Raw genomic sequence first — 21,769 nt, forward strand, 5'->3', positions numbered from 1 at the left:
GGTATCAGCAACAGAAGTGGAAAAAAGAGAGAGGTAAACAAAACAAATCTATCTAAAACCATTCTATCAAAAGAGTAGCAGGCATATGGAACAAGCTGCTTAGTAAGACAGCTGATTCAGATAGCATAAGTAAGCTTAAGAGACAGCTAGATATTTTTATGCAGAAAGTGGCTTGGAAATCACAGCAAGAGGATATAAGGTTGAGATAACCAAAATGGGACATGATTATTTTAGCACAAAACTTACTTTATAGTTTGGTGTTTACTTCTGCTTTCCTTCCATTAAGGCCATTCCATAATAATTTCATTAATTAAAAAATTAATTAGATCTATTTTGCAATATCTTTCTCATTTGTGTAAACATTTAAAGTCACTAGAAGACAAAACTTGCTATCTGGATATATTTTCCTTGAAATCATATCTAAGGTTCTATAATTCACTGTTTTCATAAATTTAATGAAAATTGTAAACTAAGCTTGATTGCTTCCTATTCCATGCTGAAATCAGAAGATGTCTTGTGTACAAAAATTATTTTTTAAAAATTCCTACTTCTCTGTTACTGAGAGAATCACAATTGCTGTAGTGCTAGCCACACATTTTTTTATCTCAATATGACCTTTTATTTTTCAAGCTATCTAGGCTAGAGTTGCTCAAAACTGTAGTAAAAATACTGGTACAACTAGCATTTTTATTACTGCCATGGGTAAAATTGGACCCATGATAATAGTGTTTGGAATTACATGAAGAGTATGTCAAACTTAAACTAATTTTTGAATTGGGATTGTTAAATGAAGATCCTGAATTCACAGTTAATCCAGATAATTTTTCAAAAATGTCTGAAGATTTCATAATTATCATTGTTCTAGTTGCAGAAGTTAAAGTATTTTAAATATCTTTAAACAACAACAATCAAGTCTGTAACTCAGCTACAAAATAGTGAATTCCTACCCTGTACACAACCCCAAATGATGACAGAACTATAACTTCTGATTTTCCTTCAGGTGTTGCTGAAGACAATTTTTTCTAGCAAGCTTTCCATCTCCTTTTCCCAGAAAACAATTTTTTGCTAAAGAAAAATTATTTTTTGATCTTAATCACAAATATCATTTTTCTTACCCTCCTTCAACTTGGCTTATGACTAGAGAAGCAATTTTGTTTATCCTCTTTCAAAAGAGAAAAGTTACATTGGGCTAAGAACCCTAATCATCCTAAATATGACAAGTAATCATGCAGCACCACATAGCTCCACATTTGTTACTGCAATGACCTGAAATCCCATAGGGTACTTGATGCAGGTTTGGTTTTCATAATATGTCTAAGATTTTATTATAGCTCACTTGAAACAGAAGAGTTCATTCGAGTAAACAAATTGATATTGTTACTATTTGTAATTGCATTTAGGGAGAACAAAAAAAAAAGAGAAACCAAAAAATAAAAAAATATAGTTTATCTCTCTATCCCCATTCTTTATTTTTTTCTCAGTAAAAAAATTCACATAAACATCCACTGCTACAGCTCAGTGACTGACAGTACTTAATATCCACAGTTCAATATATGTTTACTAAGAGCATGTGGATTTGTATGAGTCACCGGAATACGTTGATTCTTGATGAATAGGGCTCCTCATCTAGATGTAATGATGAAGGCAAACCTGGATTATAGGCAAACTCTTTGCATTATAATGAAAATAAGCAACAGGACTGGTTGGCTTAATATGTTCACTAGATTGCATATATTTTTACCAGATTTGGGTTTATTGCTGTTGGACAAACTGCTGTATTTTGAACACTGGTCATACAGTCCTTTTCTAAAAAAACACACATTTTTAATTTGAGTAATGAATAGTTTCCTAGTGAAACTTTAAATATTTTAGAGCTCTTTCATGGCTGTACTTGACAGATAGAAATCCAGAGGTTTTGTCTTTGTTCCACACAAAACTGAGAGAGTAAGACACACACTCAAATAGCTTCTTAAAAGAAAAAATCCCGTACTGCATCTTTATACAGATCAATGTCCAATTATAAGCAAAGAGTTGCTGTGGCAAAAGGTCAGGAAAAAATAATCTTTCCGGCATTTATTACTTGGAAAATAAGGTCACATATGAGGTCAACCTTCAAATACATACAGAATAAATTATACTGCAGCATTCTAAACATTCTACACAGCAAAAATTATACCGCATTCTCAACATAATGAGAAAAATTAAGTTGAACATGTATTTTCTGGTGACTGTACTACAGATCAGACTCAGCTAAGAGGCAAAAAACCCAGATCCAATTAATCAACAACTAATAAAAAGCTTATCATATATTTCTTCTTAGTTATAAATATAACTTCTTATTAAGGCTGACTGATTTAATAATCTCTTAACTATCTCTAACACTGAATCACCTTCCCCACAACAAAGTAAAATAATGGCAAATATACAAAACATTTAAAAATAGTTCAATGGTGCACTCTTTACTGCTTACAGCCTAGAAGCAAAACATAAATGCACGCAATGCTGGAGTGCTCAGCCTGTCTGATGCTTTAAAAAAAAGAAGTGTCTCTTTTGAAATAAAAGGCCTTCTAATTAGATAAAACACATCTGGAAAAAATGAATTGGACACAGTTTGAGGAAATAAACATGCTTTTTTGTCAGAATGAGTGCTGGCAGAATGTCCAGACGTAAGTCGTTGTCCTGATATAAGTAATTTTAGCTGTTTCACAGACACTTGTTTTTGGTACCTTCACAGAAAGTGAATAAAATTATACTGAAAATCAGACTATATTTTTATTTGACACTTCTCATACTATTATTAATTGTGAAATCAACATTACAAATAGGAAAATGCATCCATGAAATGAAAACATTTTCTGATTAATTTTTACTCTTGTTTGATATCCCCAGCCTCTTTTCTTTTCTTCTTCTCCAAACTGCATGTGGAATGTAAATGACTGGCATTCTTTTATCTGCTGCAGTCATGTCTAGTTTGAATTTCCAAATCACGCTTTGGCAGAAGGACTGTATATAATATATCACAGGCAATGCCAGTGGAGATAAAGTATATTCTAATCATTTTTAAAAAGTATTATTATTTTTTTTTTAATCTACTTTGGACACTTGTGGTTTCATTTCATGTTCATTCTGAAAGATACTAAGTGTTCTTTGCTCTGGGCTAGTGACAAGATTTACTGTTTTCTCTGATAGCATTATCAGTGGGCGATTCCACGCTGATAACCCACAACTGTAATACTAATAGGTTTATAATGACGGTTTAAACTTTATGGTTTTGTAAGCATTGGAGGCTTTACTCACCTTGTTCAAGTGGCTGGCTTTTAGTTGAAGTAGTTTTCATCTTGAGTGCCTCCCTAACAGACATGTCACAGCAGGAGCCTTTGTTAGTGTCTTGGTCACTGTCAGCCTGATCACTGTCCCCATGCCCGCTGTCCCTCAAGCTGGCTCTTTCTGGATCCTTGAACGTGGAGCTACTGAAATACATATTTAAAAAAAAAAAAAAAGAAAGAAAAAAGAGAGAGAGAGTTGTATTTACTTGTTCTGAGTTGAATTGTACTCTCTGGCAAAGCAATTTTGACAAGAATGCAAATGGGGAAGCCGAGAAAGTTATTTAATAGGCCTTACCTTTGAACAAACTGCTGCCTGCTGCCCATGTAATTGGGCTCTGCGGGAAAATTGTCTGTCTGTGAAAGAGAAGGAAAAAAATACGTATAGTTGTACACTGGACAAATCTCCTGCAGAGCAACAAGATTTCCTAGAGGAGAAATGATTAATAATTCAAAAAATTCCCTTAATCTTCAGATTTGTACATTTTAATTAAATTGGAAAATGCTGGCATGTAATTATGTGCTCAGAACAATTAAATGATTCCGGTCCACAAATTACCTGCTAAAGTAAACAATGAGGCTCCAATAAGTGGCATTCTCTGTTAGTACCCTGACAGATGACACTGTTTATGTTTTTTCATTAGTTAGATATTAAGACTGATGGTTATTGAAAATGAGAGAAAAAATTACTTTTGCATATTACAAAAGTGAATTATTCAATAATACTAATTTTTAATCATAATTACATCATCTGCTGGGATTCTGAAGCTCTTACTGCTGTAATGAAATTTCATATGCTGCTATCTTACTCTTGAATTGAAAAAATAAACAAAACATCGAGAAAGTTTATGGCTGAATAGCTGTGGTGTTTCTTAGATGGTACTGGAAAAATGAAAGTATGAAAATATTTGGATTTTCTCTCCTTAGTTTTCATCAGTATTAATAGCTATGTCAGAATAATGAGAGTCACACATGCAAACAAGAACATTAAATGATCATTGTTGACAAGTAGTTTTTAAAAGACTATACTTTCATTAAGTCTGTCATGAGTATATTTTTAGCAGCATGAGCCGAGTAACTGTAGAAGCAGAAGTATTAAAAGCATCCAGACCAACATGGAGTCCTGCCAAAGTGAACTGAATTCCCCTTGTATCATTAGCTGAAGTTCTTTGGGAGAAAGAGAGACTGCATCATTCAGAAAACTCCGTATACTGTACATTCACACACGTCACTTCTTGCAGCTGACCTAGCAACAGAGCTTCTACTGTTTTCTGCATCACTTCATATCACCCTGCTATGCTCCGCAGCACATCTGAGTTTCGCAACAGCATCCAACATATCAGTATCAGCAACACGGGCAGCACTCAATTAATGGAGCAGAAGGCCCAAGGTAAGGTTTAATGTCACACAACAAGTGTTTACACAAGCAACTGGTTTCGTAGATATTTGGTTTTCCCTGCGACTACCATCCCTCTCCCCCACTGTTTTACCTTTGTTTTGGTTTTATCAGTAGGAGGTAATCAGAAATATTTGCTACTTCTTGTGTGATTGGAATATTGGAGCTTGGAAAAGAGGCATGAAGTTTCATCCAACATTTAAGTCATGTTGTTTGCAACAGAACATAGGCAGACACCTTTCACTCTCAAGGGACTTGTGAAACAGATATGCTTATACAGAACTATCTTCCGTATAGCAATCTGACAGTGTACACAATACTTTCTTCTTGTTTTTAAACCTTTTTGTTCAAAAATTAAAATTACAACACATGTTATGTTCACATCCTGATGAGAAGATCCTGGCTTTAATATATACAATTAGAATAAAAGTTTGTCTTTACATTTATTATGTATCAAGTTAGAAAAACAAACATTGAAAACAGAAACAACAACAACAAAAAAAGAAGGTGTAAAGATAAATATTTCAGCATTCTTATGCATAATCTCTCAAATGCAGCACATCAAATTTTGGAAGCATCTTTAATTCTATCGTTTATTCTTTTCTTCTCACAAATTTTAACCTAGTATGTCTCTCCTGTGCAGCAAACCTGCCTCATGTATATACACAAATAATCATTATGACGCTCACAGAGCCAATACTTATCAACTTAAAAAACCTTTACAGCTGCAGAACTCATGTCTATTTTCTGCATCTAATATCTCAAATACAGATATCCAGGAAAACTGACCTTATGCTTTTACTTACATAAGACATCTGTCTCCTCCTAAACACAGCTGCTACTAGAATCAACATTTCCATTTTTTGTGATATTGGCAGTCAAAATATCTGCTATAAACTGCCTTTTCATCTGTTCTTTGTCATTAGAAAAGTCACAATTTTACCCTGGAAATAATTATAGCTCATCCTTTCTGATGGTGCTAGGAGATTAGTTATAACCTGGGCCATAGTTAGAACTGGTTATGCTTTTTGTCTCTACTTTTTTCATAGCAAAGAAGCATTTCACACATCCTGGACTAGCCAATACACAGATTTTAAAATAGAAGTTATGACCACATTTTAGCTGTTGTCCTAGAAATGGAGGTCTTTCTGAGAAATTATGTATTTATGGTAATCATTTATAATCTTTACTAGATAATAATTGACCAATTTTCTTTATGTTGCATTTTGCAACAATACAGTGAGTTGGGTGCCATGTTGGAGCAAGTTCATTATTGCAAAAGAACAAATGTAAACACTTGATAACCATATAGAGGCACAGAACTCAGAGCTGAATACTTTTCTTTCTGCTCTAAAAACATTAATCCTTCTCCTATTAATTAAGAAAATATGAAGCTTGTATTGAACTGTGACAGAGTGCTCTGAGACACAGGCAGCAAAAGAAAAATTGGTTTGTGTATGTTAATATCTATCAAAAATCATGATAATAAGCAAACATTTAATTTTAAGGCTAGGTAGTTTGGAGGAATATTACAAATGTAAGCATCTGCTTCACAATGGACTAGAGAGAGATATGAATGTCTAACTCCCTTAAAGTTTTCTTTTTTTCTTTTCTTTGTAATCCCAGTTGAAGTGAGAGGTCATATACTTAACATTTTTGCACTTTAATCTGTGGAAGTGATATTACACATTTCAGCTCATGCATTAATCATAGCTCTTTACATTGCAGAGCTGTAACTCTAAGAAGTGACTTCTACTTTAAAAATCTATTGACAGTAAAAACCTTCTTGTTCTTCTGGATATACAGCCCTTTCTAGGATAACAGAATGTCCAACCCTCTGTACCTCCAGCTCTAAGGTAGGTTTCAGTTCACCTGCACAAAACCATCCAAAAGCTAGTCAGCTAATCTAAGCTAATCAACCAAGATCCCTCAATGTGCATTAGAGATATACAGGATAATTCATCACATTTTGGTGATCTAGCTTTGGTACATACTGCTCCTGGAAATCACTTTCACCAATAATCATAGGGCAATCTAGATGACCAGTAAGATGTTCAGTGTATTAGCTAAGATCCATCATATCAGCAGTGAATTGTATGGAATTACAACCTCCTGATAAATAAACAAAAATTATTCAAATGCCAGCACCATTAACCTCCTGAAGAATAAAATAAAACAAAGTCCACCCTCGCCTTTCCCCTTCTCCCAAAAAATCTCAAGAACAATCCATCTCTGAAAGCCACTGGAGTTAAAGAATAAAGAAATATTCTCTATCTCTGTGGTTCAAGATTAAGGACTGGAGTATTAATTAGATCACCAGCTACTAAAACACAAGTTCTCCAGTAGCAGGCAATCACACTATGACAAATGTTCTCTAAAATTAAAACGAAAGAAGAAATGTCCACTGCCCCAGCCAGAAAATTAACGTCTGTGCTGTCAACCTAACTGTCCAAAGCTACCCTAGAGGAGTGGCCCTGTTTTTATGGCTCGTTTTCACAGATTAGAGGAACGAGCTCACTTCCACTGAGAGTATGCTGTTAAACTATTTAACAGATAACCTTTTTTGACAGTCGCTACAACAGATCTTTAAAAATATTTTCTTCCATCTATCTGTTCTAATATGTAACTTTAGAGACCTAAAATATGAAATTTTAGGAACACTGTTGTTAGTGTGATGTTGCAGAAAAATGTCTGAGGATTTCTGTACACACATTTAATACAGCTTTCTCAGAAGGATGAAGTTCTTTAAAAAAATAATTTAAAAAGAGGTCAGAATGCATATGAATCTTTCAAAACCTGCCAAAATTTAAAAGAAAAGAGGGTTACTGCCTTTCAGAAAATATCTTACAGTTTGGTTTTGTTACCTTTTTCATCGGTGAGTTGAGAAGGAAAATAAAAGAACAGGCAAATTAAACCTGTGTAAAATATACTTTTCATAGAATCATAAAATGGGTTGTGTTGAAAGGCATTTTAAATAATATTTAGTTCTACCCCATCTATCATGGTCTGGGATACTTTCCACTAGCTCAGGTTTCTTGGAGACTCATCCAACTTGGCCTTGGAAACCTCCAGGTATGGGGCACCCACAACTTCTCTGGGTAACGTGAATTGGTTGGAGTTACAGGTATGGAGTTTCAAACCGGACATTTGTATGAACAACATGAACAATATCCTTCAAGTGCTATTGTTAACTGTCTACAAAACCATTCATCCTATTGCTCATGTCAGAGCTTGCATATCATCTAGATCCCACACAGGGACCTAGGCAAAATAAAATAAAATTGGTGAATTTGGAATACCGAATTTTATAGACCCAAAAACATTCAGAAGTTTAAAAATCAACAGTTAAGTTTCTACTAATTAATTCTGGAATAGTTATGGTTTCCAAAAGTTTCATTTAGAGAAAGGAAAATAAAAAATTATGGCCAAAAACAGAGTATGAGAAACAAATTCTTCATAGGATTCATTAACCTTAAATAAACTCATAAGAAAAAAAAAACACCACCTCATCACTGGAAACAGTTTGAACCAACCTGGGTCAAACATTATACCTTGAATTATGGGAAATTTTTTTGGCAATGGGCTACGTTTATCTTTTGTTCCTTTTTTTATCTTTTCATAAGTTCATTTTCACAAAGTATATTTATTTAATGCTCTTGAAATATGATGATATTTTTATAAATAAAAAGGAGTTCTACTGTGGTTCTGCATGCAGTATTTTTTTTTTTTTTCAGAAAAAGTCAAGATTAAAATTACTGTGCCATATTAATCAATCAGATTTCACGAATCCTACTATTACTCAGTAAGACAACAGTAGAGGACTTCACAAGGCTTCTGCTTTCAAGAATTCCTGAAAAAAAAATACTGTCTATTAAAAATTAGAGGTTCCTAGCTATTTTTCTGCTTTTTTTTTCCTTTTCAATAAAAGTTTTGTTGCATCACAATTCTGAAAATTTCTTACAACCTTCAGTGTATTCAGTACTGTTTGAATATAATTATGGAAAAAGAAGAGCAATTGTGTTCAATTCAACAGGTCTCTTTATAAAATAAAAAATCTTAAAATCTTAAAAAAAAGACCACAAAGAAAAAGACAGAGAAAGTGAGAGAAAGAAAGGAGCAGAGAAAGAAATGCAATATTTAAGTATTCTTGACAAATTATGTCCAGAAATAATTGTCATATTAGAGAAAGATGTACTCTAAAATATAAAAAAACCTACTTAGATATTAATTAGATTTATGAATAGTAGACTACTGGAATATTAATATTTTTTCCTTAGAATTACAAGAAGAAGTATCATATTTTCAGAAATTATTCAATACAACTCCATTTTATGTAGGTGTTCATACCTGGAACTATAGTAAAACAAAAAGTCTTTACTGACTCTAACTTCTCTTTAATTAAACATTAAATATAAAAATGAAATGAAACATTTCTCCCTCTTATCAGACTGCCACTTAATATCTAACTCAAACATCTTCTGTGTCTTTTCCTGTAAAGCTTAATTCCAAGTATTCATCCCTCCCTCCCCCACAAGAAACAAAGGTCTTATATAATGGCAATGTCTTCTAGAGACAAAAGAACTGTATTCTGCAAAATCGAGTTTTGAATGAGCACACAATTGTCTTCATTTTGTTAGGAACAGTGTGGGTTCAACATAGTGCAATTTTTCACAAAGGCTCCTCAGTATAAGACTGCCAGTTGGTGTGTATACTTAGCCTGAAGTAGTAGGTTTTGGTTCAACAAGCCTGACTTCATTAAGAAAATTCATTAGCCCATTAACAAAATAAACAAACAAAGAAACAAAAAACCTGGGCATAAACCTTTCATAAGTTACCTTTTTCAAGGACAAAATTTTAGGTTTTTTAACTAATATTGTCCTACTATGTGCTCTCTACTCTCACTCTTTTGAAAATGCTTTTGAGATATAATTTATATGAGATGTACATATTTGGGAAGTTTCACACTTGATGCAAAACGTGTATTTTGGTGTTAAAAGGCCTACAGTGTGTTTATGTGAATTTCTGACATATGTAGCATTCTTCAAAAGCACATTGAAAACACAGGGCAATAAAAACAGTAAAATGCACAAGGCAATATCATTCACCAGGCTGCTGTACTCTTTATTGAAGGCTGTTGGTTGGTAACTTGTGTTTTCTCTTTCTCTTGAATGAGAAAAACAAAACTGTCAGAGAAAGACATCCTGAGCTCTTTGGTCAATTGCACAGTGACTTCTGAAAAGTGAACTCTGTGGACAGACACTCCTATCCTTTCTTGTAAGCAAAGGAATGCAGATTCTCCCAGTATAAATGCCTAATCCATGCACTATTTTCTCTTAGCAAGTAAAATATTTTTTAACAAAAGAAATTATTGTGATTTATTCTTTAAGCTGTCACACTAAGGTATTGCAGATATTCAGTTTTTTGTACTACTGGCTTAATGAAAACAATTATTTGTTAAATTTTTACAAGAGTTTATTCTGCAATATACTAAACACAAAAGAAGACAGAAGCCTGGACTGTGGGCATTTAACACAGTCCAACGATTAGAAATCTCAAGGCCCAGTCAAGCTTCTTCTCATCTGATTGATGATTGCACTGAGTGTGAAGACTGAAGAAGCTAAAAAGGTCACTACGGAGAGACAAATTTTTAAGTGATCCTGGTAAAAAAAGCAAACTCGAAAGACACTCAAAAGATGAGGTGAGACCAGACCCTGATCAGATTTTTTGATATGAAATAAAAGATTGAAGCATGTCAGGAACAAGTTTGCCTCTTTGTTGTCAGGAAAGTCAGCTCAACAGAAGCCTTCAGCTCCACAACCAGAGCAGACACAGGATATGTGTTTGTCAGACTTCTCTCTCTAAGAAAGATGGGATTAGGAAAAAGTGTGGAAGCTGAACACAAAACTTCCTTCTACTAAAAAGGGAAACAAAAAGATTTTCTGGACAAAACTCAATTTGCTCTTTGTTTCTCAATGGCTTCAGGTTTCCAAGCCTCATTTTATTTTGCACTGGGGAAACATGAAATCTAATGAAATTAGCATGGTCTCAAAAGAGAATGTGGAAAGTTTTCAAATGGGACTAGGAAAAAGGAATTGTAATATGAGCTTTTAAGTTGAACTACTTTTTGGAGAAGATGTAAACTAAGGATATACAAAGAGATGCCAAACATCACACCACATAAAGAGCTCAAGCTAAAAGTACAATAGCGATATCACAGGATCAATAAATAAACATAATGAAATTCATGACACATTATTGCATTGCTCTGCACTGCTGCTATTCATTTAAACGTGATGAACACGTTGAAAAGAATTCGCAACTTGTCAAATGCCTGTGAGCAATGCAGTTAGACTGGTGCCTTAAGAGGCGTTTGTAAAGAGAGCTTCATTCAACTTATATCAAAGTAAAGACGGAAGTATGGGAAAACAGAACAATAACTACTTCACCTGAATCTGCAACTACAGTGGCATCCAATATATTTACACTGCTCACCAATGATACACACTTACTGAAGCTACTCTGTCAATAAAAACCACATTAAGAATCTTTTGAAAGAGCTTCCCTGTCAATTAGGCTGTAGATGCATTCTATCGCTCCAGTTTTCCTGTCAATTTAATATACTGGATCATATTAACAGTACTGGCTTGTCAATAAGGCAAATCCAAATCCTATTAATAGAGTTACAGTGCCAATATAATCGGCTTCCCATTTATCGAGCTCCCCAGTATTTGGGAAAGCTGTAAAATGGGATTATAAGGTTAGGTTACATACATCTGTCTCTACATTACAAAAATATTTCAGGAATTGTATCCTGTTGTATAAAGAAATACATGTAATCACTTTTTTCCATTAAAAAAACTTCAGATGACAGAATAGTATAATTGTTTGCTATTGCTGAGAAAGCATTAAATCATCCTCATTTATCATATTGTTTTCTGCTTTCTCGAGGTAACACTGCTATTTTATAAGACAGTCTACTTGTGTGCCACACATATAGAGCTTCTAAGAGATGTAGGTAATTCACCCTACCTGCACAAGATAATACCTCCTCCAGAAAATAAAAGGAAAGAGATAAATCACATTTTAGGAACAAAATATAAAGCACTCTACAATTTCAATGTGTATTTAGGCCTTCCACTGTGCTGTATAATCTTGGGGAAATTGAAACATGTAAGTATAAACATTAGTGCAACAGAAACACCTGGAAATAATTAATAAGAGGTAGTATTTCATGCATTAAAAAAAGTAGTAGAAGTTCAGCAAGCCTTCTATTTAATAGAAGCCTTAATGAAGTTGAACATTAGTTGCTTTTAACCACATTCAATATTAAATAAATACTTTGACTGGATTAGCAGAATATACAACAGACCGTTAAATTTGATTATATTTTTTAAAAGAAGAACAAAAAAAAAGTAATTGCATTAAAATATACTGGATATTCTCTTATCAAATTAACTCTCTAGGTCTAACTTGAAAATATGGATTTAAAAAACGTGGTTCAAAATGACAGTTAAAGGTCAACGATTCAAGCTGCCCCTTATATTTTCTGGTAGCAGATGGGTGCAATGAAACCTAATGATTGAATTTGAAACGCTTTAATGCACCTATTATCTATGACTCCCACCATGTTGAGTCTACCTTAGTATTCCTAACAGATACTATGTTTACTGCATAACAGACTCAACTACAATCAGCTAACTAGAATGAAATCTGCACTTGTCACAATATCCAACTTATTCTAAGAATAATCATACCATAAACTCAAAATAACAATACTTTTGGGAGTGTGTCTTTGAGAGCATGTGTGGTTGTTTTAAGTTTTTCTTTTTATTTCATATTTCATGTTAAATATGAAGTCTAGAAATTAAGATTCAAATCAAGAAATTAAAATTTAAAATTTAAGTGAAACTTCAAAAAACACTGCCTTGAAATTTAAAGAGATGATCAAAGTAATTGTTATAATTTCAAAAATGTTTTCCTCTTCTTGTGCTTAGAACTCCTTTTCTGCACGAAAACAACCTTATCTTTTCTGACTTTCCTTCTCTTTATTTCTTTCACAGAGATTCTACAGTGCAATTTTGATCTCCTGGCATTTTATTTTTAATTTTGAGACATATCTGAAAGTTCTTACTCAGCAGGAATTCCCAGTGAAGCCAGTAAGTGTTGTAAAATTTGTCTTTTTCTTACCACTGCTATTTTCCTGTTTCTAAGAGCAACATAACACAAATGTTTTCTGAACAGATAAAAGCATATAAACACTGCAGTACTAGATGGTGGAGAAGGAGAACAAATTATGGCCTTTTAACACTGTCAGACTGTTTTGTACTTATCATATTTACTAAGGAGAAAACAGAGACACTGGATATTTTAAATCTGTTAACTTTGTGTTAACATCTATTCACTATGTTTACCTTTTTCTGTTCAACCCATACTGTCACTAAATGCAACAATAAAACTCCCACAAGCCATGACCTAAGGTCCAGTGAAATCAATGGATGTTTTCAAATTGGTTTCAATAGCTCTGGGATCAGTCTGCTTACTTCAATTTCAGGCTAAGCAAGTCTTTACATAGCATGCTACATTCCCACAGATACATGTGTTGCATGCTGAAGGAAGTTGCATTTAAACACATTTATAATGGCAGTGACAGGGAAAAGTGATTAGCTAGACAGTAAACACTTTATGAGGCACAAAATTCCAGTTCTGGGTTTCTTCCCCACAGAGTGAAAGAAATTAGCAAAAAAGATACAGCAGGACTTGGTTTTGAAGGCACACTGACTGCACAGAAAACACACACAAAGAGGAATACTAAAGCTTTCTTCCTAGGTGACAATCAGAAGAACAGGGGTAAATCTAGATCATCTCCTTTCCTTTAAAACTGCCACCTTATCTCCTTTCTCTTTCTAAAACCCATCTCCAAAAAATAAATGATTCTTTTAAATTCCCTGGGAATTAGGAAGAAAATCAGAGATGCTAAAACTTAAATTATTATTTTCTGTCTAATTTCTTATTTAGGTCATGCAATTCTTTATTTCAACTTTTTATTAAAAATATCCATCAAGGTACTCTATAAACATTTTGTGACAAGATACAAAGTCCTACTTTCACACAAATACCTTTGCAGAATTATTTCCTCTAAGCACTAGAAAAAAACTTACACCAGCTAAATATGCTGCAAAAATAATGGCTGAATTTATGACAGAATAGTACATCATCAAACTTTACACACTCACATGGCCATGCAAGGAGATTTTCAACTGTAAAATGGTGATGAGTTGATTTATTATTTGTGACATAAGATAAATAATTTAGGCTTGCACAAATTTAGCAAGAAGTTCTGTCCCTAAATATATTTTAAAGCCATAACAGTCATGTGCCTATGATGAGGTGCCTCATAAAATGGAAAGTTTGATTGAATACACCATTACAGCTTGAGCATAGTAGCAGTGGTCAAGTAGACTTGGACAGAAAAAAACAAGGTCTTTCTGCTATATGGCTTTGTATATCTATCCACAACTCTGTCACTTCAATGTAAACCTACTGCAATGTCTTGCCATAGGACTCTTAAATTAAGTTGATTCAGAACAAGCAAAACAAAAAATAGTAACCCTTCTTGATAGGATCACCTCACCTAGCACACAACACCCACTTGTCTAGAGATTTCCACAGGCAACCTCTAATTTAATAGGTATTTAAAGGCTGACTTGGACCTATAAATTCTTAAAAGAGTGGTAAAAAATGTTCTGGATTGCCCTTCTCATTACAGCTTGCCATATCAAGATTCTGAAAGCAGATTTTGCTGTAAAATTAAGAAGATCCACATCAGATATGGTCTCTACAAAGATTCCAGGACTAGGTAAAATCATCTTTCTGTTCCAAACCAGTGGTAGTTTGTCAACATGTAGGACACTGCTGCAGGTTTCACCAGGGATAGAGTGACTGAACATGAATGATAATATTTGACTGAGGAGTTAGTTAGAACACAGGGATTAAAATATTGATTTCCTCTCTATCTAATTAGCAGGATGCTCACCCAGCACGTGAGCACTTTTTTCAAAGTGGAATGCATTGAACAACAACTGAAGGATTTTTTTTTTCAAATTTTATTTATGATCCTTCAAAGAAAATAGTTAATACAACCTTCTCTAAATGTGTAATGTCCACATCACAAAAGTCCCCAAGTTGGCATTCAGAAGTGTGTGTATGTGAAAACCTTTTTCAAAATGGGAAAAGTAATTAAAATATGACAGGTACAGTGCAAGAAATTCTAAACAAAAACTCAGAATCATAGAAACACAGAAGTACAGAATATGCTGAGTTGGAAGGGACCCACAAGGATCATTGAGTCCAACTCTTACCCCTGCACAGGACAAGAGTTACACCATCTGCCTCAGAGTATCATCCAAACACTTCTTGAAGTCTGTCAGGCTTAGTGCTGTGATGACTTCCCTGGGGAGCCTGTTTCAGTGCCCAAACACCCTCTGAGTGAAGAACCTTTTTCTAATATCCAACCTAAACCTCCCCTGACACAACTTCAGGCCACTGCCTCGAGTCCTGTCACTGTTCATTACAGAGAAGAGATCAGTGCCTGCCCCTCCTCTTCCTCTCATGAGGAAGTTGTAGACTGAAGTTTACAATGAGGTCTCCCCTCACTCTCCTCTTCTCCACAAAACTCATGTGAAAGGGAAAAGAAATAACTTGTTAAGATTGTTCACACTGTTTTTCCTGAATAATCAAACCAGATCATGTGTAACACAGGCTAATGCTGCTCCCTGCAGGTGGATGAAGAGCCCACATGAAGCCACACCAACTTCCAACTTCACTGGAATTCAACATGGAGTTAGGTGCTTAGCTTCAGAGAGTTATCCCTAGAGCACAGCCTCTGCTTGTAATTCTTTTACATATGTGCCCTCAAAACTTTATTTCAGGTAGAAATACCCATTAGAAGAAGAATAAAATTATTTCCACGGGAAGCTGTTCATTTGCATCATTTAAGGGCCATCTGTTTCATGCCATTGTGATATTGGAGATAAAACAAAAGCTATAAAATACTAAGGTCCTACGATAGTCTTGGGTTCACACGCAACTTTATTAACGTCCTGATAAATTCCTAAGAATTATTAAACTTGGGTTTGTTGGCATTTTTGTTTAAATCCTCTGAGGCACAAAGTAATAAAATACAGAATACCCCTCTAAAATATGCTAAGATCAATAGCAAACTCATCCACTTTCCATGAAAATAGAACTTGTGTCTTACTCATAGGATGCTGTGTATCACACTTCAGCACAGAGACTTTACAAGGCAGTGGCATAGCATTCTATTCCTAGAGGTATATAGTAGCATTGCTGCTTTAACCTTAACCACAGGATAATAAGCAGCACCAATATAACGATAATCCAAGGGACCAGTAACCTTACGAATGTGCAAGGAATAGACTGGCAGGAATTAATCTGCCATTTTCACACATCTGCCCAAGGGAAGTATTGTAATTGCAAAAATTTACTCCTAGACTGCTGAGACTCATAGTAATTATGTTGCTTTTTTAATAGAAATAGCCACAGGTAGTAACAAATTGGGTTTTGAGATGAGGAACTGGGCATGCATTCTAACCCAAATTACTATGTAATTGTCTTTATTATAAAACACTATAGAAAAACTAAAACTTAAATTGGAACAAAACCTGTCCCTTAAATCAAGTGTTCTCCCATGGCCATTCAACATGTATGCCTATTTCTTTATTCACTGGTATCAGTAAAACTGCTATGACTGCAAGTAATTTATCATTGTCTAAATATCTTTTCCAATGATAACCAAAATTCCTAAAGCTTACATTTGCTTAATAGAGACAGTTTCCTCTCGCTTTACCTTCTTTGTGTAAAGTACACTAACAAATAGGTTGAAATCTGGAAATCCAGATACTCATTCCTAAGGTTCCTTTGCCAGTATCGGGGGATGAAGTAAAGACTATATGTGGTCTACATATATTTTATTTGAACTTAAATTAAATTTTTCTTCAAACTTCTGGAAGCCTGTTTGAAACAAATGAGCTCAGGAAAGTACTTAAAATAGGTTATTTCAGGCTTGAACAATTATTATGTTTTTACCACCACATTGTTGCAATGATTTTTTGGGAGAGATCACGTATATGGTGGCCAATGGATAAATAAAACACTAAATAATCTAGTTTCTTCTACCTCTTGCAATACTATAGCCTGTTAGACCTGAAAAGAAGCTACACATGGTTTAAACAGACAAAATACCTTTGCAGATTTAGACAAAATGAAGATTATACATTGCAAGAAATAATGTAAAGCAACTTGTTTTCACCTGTTTTTCACTCAGTGGCTTCGAAGCTGCCTGATACATTTCTTGCCTTGGAGCTACTAGATGCAAATTATCATGTGCTTTTTAATACCTAATGCAGTCCACTAAATCAGTCAAGTGCTGTTTATTTTCACAGGTTTCCTGACTTACACCTCCTTTTAATCATCACTCTCAATCCTGAAGTCTCATAGCAGGATTCCATCACAAAGCAGAAAATGTGGTCCTTCCTTACCTATGCTCTTGCCTCAGGATAAAAAAAAAAGACATAATTTTCTCTAAACTTTTTATCCAGATAGATAGGTAGTTATTTTGATTCTATTTTGCTCTCTTTTCTATGTATCTCCACTTATGCATTCATACAGACAGTTATATCATCTGGCCTATAGCCTAGAAATCTAAACTCTGAATTCCACTATATTCTTATTGTCATCTGATCCACTGAATTGATGAAGAGATCAGAAAAGAAAACACTTGGTACTTTACAGCTGTGGATGGATAATCTTTCTCGTGATCATCAAAGCAGGATTGTTTTTATGATCTTCAAATCTGCATACCAAATTACACAAGTCTATGCTAAAAAGCAAGACATCAGGACTATCTCTGTAGAATACTAGAATACCAGAATAGTTGGAGGCTAACTGAAAAGAGCAGCTTTTGCAGCTTTGCAGTGTTCTTAAGCAAAGGGAAGAAGCAACAGGGAGCAGTTCAGGTAACACAGACTAACAGATTCCGCTGAATTTTGCACATGCTTATGCACATCAGCAACCCCACTCCTGTAAGCGAGCTATTTATTTCGATGGTTCTACACTGACTTAAATTCTACACTGACTTAATCACTGATTATGTGGTTAAGGATCATGCTCTGAAAGAAATAATATTAATTTAATTATACATATATATGTATATTTCCATAGGCCTTGAAATTAGTTATGCACTGATTAAGGACATGATCCTGTTTTTTCTAGATTTGTGCAAAATGAGTATTTTTCACTCTGCTGGTAGTAGCTCAAATGCTGAATATGAAGTACATTGTTAAAACAATGTTCTTTTCTTTGTCACCTTTAAAATTTTACAGAATTTAAATATTTTCATTAAGAATTAATGAACATTTGTTTAGCCCATTTCAGCACACCTTTTTTTTTTTTAAACTGAGTTGTAGCTAAACAATCATAAGTGGTTGCTTAGCAATCAGCAAAGAGCAAGACAGAAATATAGTAAATGTCAGTAAAGAAACTGGCATGTTCTGCGTTTGAATCATGGCATTCATTAAAAACAGCAGAATAACACCAACAGAAGTTTAAAACAAAATTCTCTTAATAAAAGAATACATATAGCTATCTTGAGGAACAACCTATGCATTTAAAAGCTACCAATTGTGATTCAGATGTCTGCCTCTATAGAAAAAATCCTGTAGCTCTTATTAAAAATACATTAAAATCCTTCAAATTTTCATGAAACCATTATTTACCTTTTGTTTTAATTCAATTGTCTAGTGTACTTCCAATGATTTTAAAAACAGTATATATCTACAAAGCAAGCAAGAGTTTACAGCTTTGAAGACTTGCAATTGATTTTTAATGCACCAGCTTTCAAACACTACAAAGGCTGCTCTCTGCTGATAAAGACAGTAAACAAGAAATTGTCCTTTAAATGTTCCCTTTAATGTTTTCCTTTAATTAAAAATCAATCAAAAAACATTGCCACATTAAAAAAAATCAAAATTAAAACATTAGAAATGTTTTAGGTTTTTGACACACGATGCATTCAAACTAGAATGGAAACTTATGATGTTACTTTTTTTTACTTGTATTAGTGCAAAGACTTTCTTTGCACTGTAAAAGTTGTTAAAACATAGAAACACATAAAAGTAGTTTATCACTAAACTCAGCTATTTTTTCTGAGTGAAAGTGTCATAAATGTGATGAAATAAAACTAAAAATGATAAAAATACTAAAATAAAATGCTTTTAAAATACCTTTAGATTATTTTAATATATTACTTTCCTCTAATCAGACTAAAGTTTATTTATGTAGATTAGTTACATCTAGAGTCTCATTTATCTAACCTGTATTTATTCTTTGATCACAAAGCTTGTTAACTTAAATGGTCTTTTATTGTTATGATTTGTTTTCCCATAATTATGCAATTTAACTGCCTGATTTTTTTGAATAAATATGTGCAAATGCACCAATCACATTCAGCACTGTTATGCTGGATGCTCAATGAACTGTAAGAGTCATTTCAATACAATAAAACTGCTTGGAAGTGTTCCAGGGCAAGGACTGCAAAATAGGAGTAATCATAGTGTCACTAGAACTAGTACAGGCAAATACATGCGTGTCGTACATATATCAATAGATGGTCTGAAGCTAATTTTGCATGTCTATACTGAAAGAACTTACAGTGCACCTATCAGAGGTCCTACCCATACAGCTGAAATCATGCATTTGTATCTCATAACAAGACTTTTCCCTTACCCTTTTGAGTCCTCCTTTAGCATGCCATGGAGACTGCAGCACAAAGCCACCCAGCAGGGAACAGAATGAGATTAAAAACTTTTTATTATGGGTTGAAGTATTTTATGAATCTGAGAAACTCTGATCTGATATATATACCACAAAGCCAGCAGAAAGGTCCATGGTTAAAATAAAATATGTTAATTTGAAGGATTTCACTTGTCTAGATACCCCCTCACTGCACCAAAGTGAGATACAAATTGATCTTTATGCTTTCACTCTGTATAAATAACACTAATAATTCACTGAAACTATGCAATTTTATCTTATATACAGAGGGACTCCTTAATTTTGAGGACACATATCCCAACAAAAAAAGAGGAAATATCTTCTAGTCTCAAGCACGGGAGATGAACTTATCTGCTATCCTTTCTGTAAAGGTAATACCACTATCTAGTGGAAGCAAACCAGTAGGAGAAGGAGATGGTTCTTGTGTGACCTTAATAATCAGGAACTGGATCAGCAGCCTTTGGGATTTAGCTAGAAAATATATAACTGCTCAAAGAAGTTATTTAAAGCACTGTCTAATATCCTAATTACAGGGACATTTATAAGAATTTGCTTGTTGTAGAATGTAGTACTTAATACTGAGTATTTTATCTAAAATGCTTAATAATTCACTTTTTTTTTTCCTCATAGGATTTACAGTAATTAATCCAGAATCTTTTTCTGTTTAAAAAAAATGTCTACAGCAGAATGAAAAACAGAAGTTGTACTAAAAAGAATATAAAAAATATACTAATAAGGTTTAAAACATACCCTGGCTAAGACTTATGTCAGGCTGTATGCTACTACATTTCACATATCAACAAAAGGAGCAACTAGCTAAGCCCCTTGATGCTCCCTTAAAAGTATAACAAATAAAACACTTAAACTTTTTCCCCAAATCATTTTGCCACTCTCTTCTTAGTACCTTTTTTCTATCTTTTGTTTTCTTTTTTTTTTTTTCCTACTAAGGTAAAAGCATGTAGTCCCCTGAAAGTTTTACTTGTTTCCTGTATTTTTGAACCCTTTAGCATTAATTTCTCCACTTCTCTTACAGATGAAGCAGAGATACAATTGAAAGCATAAAGCTTTCAGTCTATCTGCTGCAAGAATTTGTCCCAACTGCTCTGTGCTGACCTTTTGACATCAAAGGATTGCTTCTATACTTTTAAAGATAAAAACAGAGCTGTGTTTCTGCTCCGGTCAACAAATCATCGTTTGCGTTCTCATCACAGAATTTTTTTACCTACTGGAAAATATCAGTACTAATGTCAAAATGACTTTTCTTTATATGTGCAGGCACTCCTCAGTCTTGAAGAAGTATCTCAAATTCTCTGCCATGCAACCTATATGTTTTCTTCAGAAAACAAAACAAACCAAAAAAATAACCGAAAAACAAATACAACAAAAAAAATTAAAACAAAACCCAAACCATATATCATCTACTTTTGGTATGTAGAATAAATGCCTTGCATAGCGAAACTTAAAACTAACTTGATAAGACATTTTTAACTTTTGTAGAAACAACTAAAGAAAGAGAAATCAAGCATGATATTTTGAACATACATGTAAATATTATCTGGTGTGTTACTATTTCCTGAAGAGGAAGGTAGTGAAGAGAAAGAAAAAATACTGAGGAAAAAAGAACAAAAAACCCACTTTTTTTTTTTTTTTTTTTGCTGTTTAAACAAACTACCAATTGGTTTACAACCAAATGTTATGACCCTGGAAGAATTTGTTTTTAATGACATTTTTGTCTCATTGGAGAAATCAGGTTGTATCCATCGTTTCTTAATACCAGGTGATATTTGTGAATATTTCACACATACCTAATGATTATTTTCCATTTAACAATGTTTGTTGAACTTTAACAATAATGCTATGTTGCACAGTTTCAAAAACATTTGAAAACATGTGGAAACATATGTTAAGCACCATGTTCAGTGGAGTCTTTGATTTCTTCTTTCAGTGGCACATAGGATTATGCTGAGTTAATCATTGGTCTTGATCATCTTAAAGGTTTTTCCACCTAAGATTCTGTGCTACAATTACCATAGTAGTTACAAAAACATCTACATTCCAGTTTCCTTAATGCTCTGTAAAGATACTGTAAGAAAAAAAAATCACAAAAAGCTCAAATCTCAAAATAAAGGGTCCAAACATACTATTCTTGGCTGCACTCCATAGCACTCTTAGTCACAATTCACTCTTGAACCACTGAAAT

At 33.8% G+C, this 21,769-nt stretch overlaps 1 protein-coding gene across 10 annotated transcripts in view; it reads right to left on the bottom strand.

The window, feature by feature from the left end:
- The window catches only part of PCDH17 (protocadherin 17), an 89,262-nt gene that overhangs the window by 56,840 nt on the left and 10,653 nt on the right, over positions 1 to 21,769 (bottom strand). For 9 of the 10 annotated variants that reach the window (XM_050331698.1, XM_050331697.1, XM_050331696.1 and 6 more), the window contains 2 exons: positions 3,622 to 3,680; positions 3,298 to 3,470 (listed from right to left, as the gene is read on the bottom strand). In XM_050331698.1, the coding sequence (XP_050187655.1) occupies positions 3,298 to 3,470; positions 3,622 to 3,680 (232 nt within the window). The remainder of the gene's footprint in view (positions 1 to 3,297; positions 3,471 to 3,621; positions 3,681 to 21,769) is intronic. The other variant, XM_050331699.1, reaches the window with a different exon arrangement.

Source organism: Myiozetetes cayanensis, unplaced genomic scaffold (genome assembly GCF_022539395.1).
Source record: "Myiozetetes cayanensis isolate MyiCay16 unplaced genomic scaffold, myiCay2020 scf5-8, whole genome shotgun sequence".
Lineage (NCBI taxonomy): Eukaryota > Metazoa > Chordata > Aves > Passeriformes > Tyrannidae > Myiozetetes > Myiozetetes cayanensis.